A 6000-nucleotide genomic window follows, 5' to 3' on the forward strand; every position below is an offset into this window, starting at 1 on the left:
ATGGTGACACTCACTGTCCTTTTAGAGTTGTGAATCACTTTTTGTGGAAACAAACAGGTCAAAGCTGGTGAGAAGGAAGCGAAATTTGGCATACTAACTTCTCAGAGGGGAGCGAATATCCGCGTCTTTCTCTTTGATGCTTGCCATTATTAGCACGGCACTAGCTAGCAGCTATTACCACAGTTTCAGATGCGCTTTGGCAGAAAGGGTGACATAAGCGCACCTTGAGAATTTCAAAATAAAAGTGGCATGATCCGAAAGATGACAATGATGATCGATGGTTGCACTTTGCATCGATCTTGCTGCATCATTGAACGTTCATTCAATGGATCAATCCAGATAGATGGATTGTTACACCCCTGGACAGAGTAATGTAATCAGTAGAAAAGATGGAATAATTTTACACAGGAATTTTCATGAGCCCTTAGAAATCTTGCATCACTACATTATGAAATTGTGCTACATCATGGCATGGCTGCTCCTGATGTCGGGCAGTTGAAAAATGCTTAAGCTCCCAGAGCGGCGCCCACCCTCTCTTAAAGGTGCAGTCTGCAAATTGCCAAAAAATTATTAAAAGCCCCCCTCCAGTGATTTCATAACCTCAGTCTTTTTCAAAACACTTTCTTAAACAATACAGTTAAATCAGTATGATTTTCTCCATTATTCACAATCACAATCAAATCAGTCAGTCAAAATGAGTCTCACCTGTGCAGCAGGTGTCACACTCAAATGACTTAGAAACCGTGGAATGAATTTATCAGAAAGTTAGGCAACAGTGGCAACCATGTAAACAAATTTCCTGCTTTCTCCATGTGTGACAGTTAAGTCTAAGTGGCCCCAAATGGAGAATCATGTAGACTCCACCATCAGATTTTGTGCTTAACCCTTTTTTTGTCCAGTGGTTCTAATTGAGCCTCCGCAATTTTGCATAGTGCACTTTTACTTAACTCAGAAACTAAATTGTAAACACAGCAAAACCTCATACAACCCCCAATGTCTATACTTACTGTAGCTAACATTCACAATGAGAATGCTTCCCTACATGACTTTCTTTCTCAACGTTTAAGGACATAATTTTAACTAAGAACACTATCTTTGCAGCAATGGCCTGGAGGTGTGGCTACAGGTGTTCAGGTGTTTCTGCTTGACAAATAATCTGGTAATGCTAAAGCAAACATTTAAACATTGTTTGATGTTGACTTCTATTTACCATCCATTGCTGAGGTAATTTTCAGTAAAATAATTCTTCTATTGTTTTACATCCACAGAGCACTAGACTCGATTTATTGAAAAATCCTGGATTTTTGTGTTTTCACTATTTGATTTTCACTATTTGATTCCCCTTTTGAGCTGCTTTAGTTCTCTCTCATGTCCAGTGCCCTTCATATGTAACTCCACAGCCTACTATAATAAGCTGCTGACTAGGAGTCAAACTCACATTTAAGCAATTGAGCACATGATGGGGCTTATAGTACATACTGTTTTTCCTGCTAGCATGAGACAGTGTCATAACAAATTTCACAACAATATATGAATGGAAAATGCCATAAATATAGGGAACCTTATTATGAGGAAGACACTGAGGAGTCAGACATAATTGGGTCATACTGACCTAGGTCAAGAATAACTGGTGTCAGATGACGAGAGGCTGTTGCTGCTGTACAGGGTATTAGAAATATATGGCAAAAATCACAAACAAAAGGCACTGACCGTCCCTGTCTGTTTCTCTGTCTGTCTGTCTCTCTCCCTCTGTCTCACTGTACTTCTCTCTTTCAAAGGAGGGCCAGGTTCTCGAATGTTCCCTCATCAACAGTATTCGCGTTGGAGCAGTCCCAAAGGTGAGACCTCTGGAAAGACAATTTCGTCATCTCTGCTTCCTCAGCCTTCACGCTCTGCACTTGCCCCTCCACCATTCAACCTCTCCCTCCATCTCTCCTTCTGGCTATTCATCTCTTGACCTCCATCACCCTGACATTCCCGGCTCTCGGTATAATTCATGGAGACAACTGCATCAGGCCAAGGCTACAACAGTGTATTCTATCGATCGGCTGGTCCAAGACTCTCGATCCGAGAATTTTCATTCAGGAGACTTTTCACTATAGAGCCACTCTCTCAAATACCAGATTCACCAGGGACGCTTCGAGAACATAAACATGAAATATTTAACTCATCAATATTTATAAGACCCAGGCTGGGTTTAGCCCTAGGTTGTATCTGAAACTTGTTTTCGTGGTCTCGGCTTATGCTTTGACCCACAGAGGAATAATGAATGACTCTGTTCTCAGTCCTATTATGATTTTCAGAGATCCACCAGGTCAAGGATTTCACACTTTGGGATCAAAAGCTCACCGGCACAAGACATTCTGTCTCTCTCAAAATTACTTTCCTTTATCCTGTAATATGAAACTGATCGCCAAATAGCCTAAGTGACTAGCTGCGCAACCCGTCAGTTATTTAATTAGCTCAAGCATTATTGTTTAATGCACACTGCATTTCTGCCATAGAAACAGTTTTAGTTTCACAAACTACTTTCCCCCTCTGACTCAACTTTGCCACTGTTGCAGCAAGACCCTACAGCGTGTGTGATACCATCCAGCTGCCTCTTATTCATATATATATCATATACAGTAGTGTAAAGCAATACTGTATGACATCCAGTGGTTTGGGAGTCTTATCCTATCAAGAGCAACCTACCTTCAGCATGCCCCGAACCATCCACCAGGGGGTAGATGGTTCAGGGTGTGTTACATTATAGATATTACATTAACAATATTAATAATCGCCAAGTTGCTGAGATATTATGTTTATAGGTAGAGGCCATGGAAACCAAAGCCTATGGAAAAAGAAGCCAAGCAATGGCCTTCTGTCTGCTGTGAGACAGAGAAAAAGCGTGCAGAACAGCCTATTGGCCATCAAGGGCAGTGCTGTGTGTTTCCAGACAAGAGACAGTAACAGGAATATATGGTGGTCAGTGGGGCTAAATACTATAAAATGATCACTAAAGTTGACTCAAAACATTTACAGACTAGTAATGTCATTGTTACATAATCCAATATTTGTAATTTGTATTTGTAATTTGTAAAGACATAACTATAAAAATGAATGGAAATCAGTGGTTGTAAAATGATGGCAATGTCGGACGATGTCCACTAGCATTGAGGCTATGTGGTGCTGACTGGATGCACAACAAGAGGGAAAAAAGCATTTTCCCTAAATGATTCTGTATGTCATTCACCCTCTCAGCACATACAAATGTCTGGTCATTTTCTCCAATGCACAGGAAGAAAAATATTATAATTTAGATAGCTGACTTTCTAGAAAAAGCACATTGATCACTGTTCATGTTACTGGTTATCCCAGTTTCAGCCCTCTACATCGTCCCCTGGAGGTGGCCTCACATGTTCTTGTAGGTGGAATATCTCCGTATATAGACTCAACTGGAAACGTTTTTGATACCAAAAGCGGTGTTTATTTATTACATTTTGAATTAAAGTATATCAACCTATATATAAAATACCTCCAAAGTTCAAGGTTGAGAATTTGCTACATATACACACTATGGGTGTACAGCCATTGCACTATTTGTATTCCGGTTTAGCTCTCAGCTAACTAGAACAGGAATAAAATAATTTAATCATGCGGCTCTTCTAGACTTTTGAAACGTAATCAGACTGAATTGATCAAATTCTGCATTTTGTTTTAATCTCTTGTAATTGGCTTAAAATCATGTTCTAAACAGGCATCCAAATGTTTTTTTTCTTTAGAAAAAAGCTCCCGAATAATGAAGAGAAACTATGGACAGAAAAACAATTCGGGATCAAAGCATTATTTGTGTACTTCCGAATATTGTATTCGGGTTCGAGTACATACCTAATACACACACACAGACACAAACCTATACACTGTAGCTTCTATTAAATGTACAAAGTGTATTAAATATTGATTCACCCAGTTCAGCCATCACAGTGACATATTATGCTGTAGTGTTTGGCATCATGCATGCTAGATGAATTGTGAAAGGTGTTAGGAGAATACCCATATGGATGTCTGCCTATAATTAGGATGTGCTTCCTAAGAATAATGCTCATCATAAACCTGTCAAGCAACTAAAAAGTCAGAGGCCTAGAGACACAGTTGTGTGTACACATCCATCACCATGTTGTGTGTACATTGTTGACAGAGAGGGAGGTCTGTTTGTTAAGTCCTGTCCTTGTCTGCTTGTGTGTTTGTGTATGTACATTTGTGAGAGCACGTATGCAGTGGCTGCAGCCTGACCATATCTCCCTGTTTGTTGAAAGGCTTCCTCTGTAAGTAGCAGACAAAGAACAACTGATAGCAGAGCTTCTCCTCTACGGCTAACATGGTTATACAATCCCAGAGAGCTGTTTCAGCTAATCCAATGAACAAAAAAAGATGAATGGCGTCGGAGGATTGCCGGCTGAGGTTTTAAAAACGTCAGAGCCTGTCCCCTGTTGCCATTCATTCAATCATGCAACAAATATCCATTACTGTCTTTCACGGTGGGGATGATGCTGTCCTGTAATTCGATTGAAAAGATGAGAGGGAGTTCTCATTCTACATTTTTGGCTGCTAGAGGATGTTCCCGTGGATTGTGTGTGTTAGGGACAAAACAATTATTTGCAGTAACATATTTGAATGATTTGCAGCCATTTGGGGCCAAGCTGTATTTAGGACTGTAGATTATTTTGTACAAAATGACCAAGGAATTTGCAAGCCCTTAAAAAAAGTAACAGTATCAAATTAGTCAAATTTAAAGCCTGTAAAAGCATTAAAATGTCATACATACTGTAAATTGTGGTCTTAATTTTATTAAATAACACAGAGCTAAATTTGATTTAAGTTTCATTTTGATGCAGTTGCAAAATTAGATAGTAGTACTGACAGTGTGAATGGGACCAACAGTGATGTCACTTTTATTGTCTTTGCTGTTTCAAATTAATTGTGGTTTCAGTTGGTCACTTTTGACCAACTGAACCATATGCTGTTCATTTTTAGGTTAACACTGGGCAGGGTTATCTATCTATCTATCTATCTATCTATCTATCTATCTATCTATCTACCTATCTATCTATCTATCTATGTATCTACCTAATGTGTCTCTTTCTCTCAGGACCCGAAGATCTTGTCGTCGTTTGAGGCCATAGGAAAGACAGAGGCAGACTTGGAGGGCTGCATCATCTGCATCTGCAGTGGCATTGACCTGGTCAACCTGAGCTTCATGTTCATGGTAGCTGAGAATCCCGAAACAGCCAGGGTAAGAATACGTACACGACAAGCTACAGAAGTATTTTAACAGAGACACATTGTTTGCTATTTTGGCACAACACTTGGTTCCGTACCCATGACTTTGCATGTGAAGAGACACAGCAACAATGACACTGAAGTGCAGACCTTGAGATATAATTTGATGGTTTTTCATATCCAAAGTAATAAAAGTAAGAGGTCAAAACACTAGGTGAGTCATTGTCCACATACTATTGTGGTGCACTCCGTTGTCTGGCCAGTTTATTTTTAAAAGGACACACCAATGTTTTTCTTTTGTGGCTTTATTTACTGGAGATTTCTCTTCTGTTTGAGCTAATTGTCCTTCCACTTCAGAGCAGGTTAGCATCCTATGCATACTGCAAGTACCTCATCAATTACTGTTAGAAGATTCATTAGCAGTTATGTGTTTATAGATTGGATAAGAGATGCTTAATTTAGTGAAGGTTTTTATGTCAAATAAACCACTTAATGAATGAATTCCAACCCCTCTCGGCACTGTTGGGACTAGGAATCAAACCAGCAAACACTGATATACAGATACCATAATACAACATGAACTTATTTGACAGTTTACATGAGGTAACTGAACTTAATCTTGCACATATCCTGTGTACAGGAGATTTGCTTCCCATCTACCTGTCTTATGTGGCACCTCATATCAGCTGTGTCCCACACGGGGCTTTTGTGTTCTTATAAAGCAGCATTTTCATACAA

The 6000-nt window shown here is 39.5% G+C and overlaps 1 protein-coding gene across 1 annotated transcript in view; it reads left to right on the top strand.

Annotated features, from left to right (window-relative positions):
• plcb4b (phospholipase C, beta 4b) overlaps positions 1-6000 on the top strand; it is a 93059-nt gene that overhangs the window by 54521 nt on the left and 32538 nt on the right. Inside the window, exons 6-7 of the mRNA XM_030047413.1 lie at positions 1779-1838; positions 5132-5275. Coding sequence (XP_029903273.1) covers positions 1779-1838; positions 5132-5275 — 204 coding nt within the window. The remainder of the gene's footprint in view (positions 1-1778; positions 1839-5131; positions 5276-6000) is intronic.

The sequence above is a fragment of the Myripristis murdjan genome, chromosome 24 (assembly GCF_902150065.1).
Source record: "Myripristis murdjan chromosome 24, fMyrMur1.1, whole genome shotgun sequence".
Lineage (NCBI taxonomy): Eukaryota > Metazoa > Chordata > Actinopteri > Holocentriformes > Holocentridae > Myripristis > Myripristis murdjan.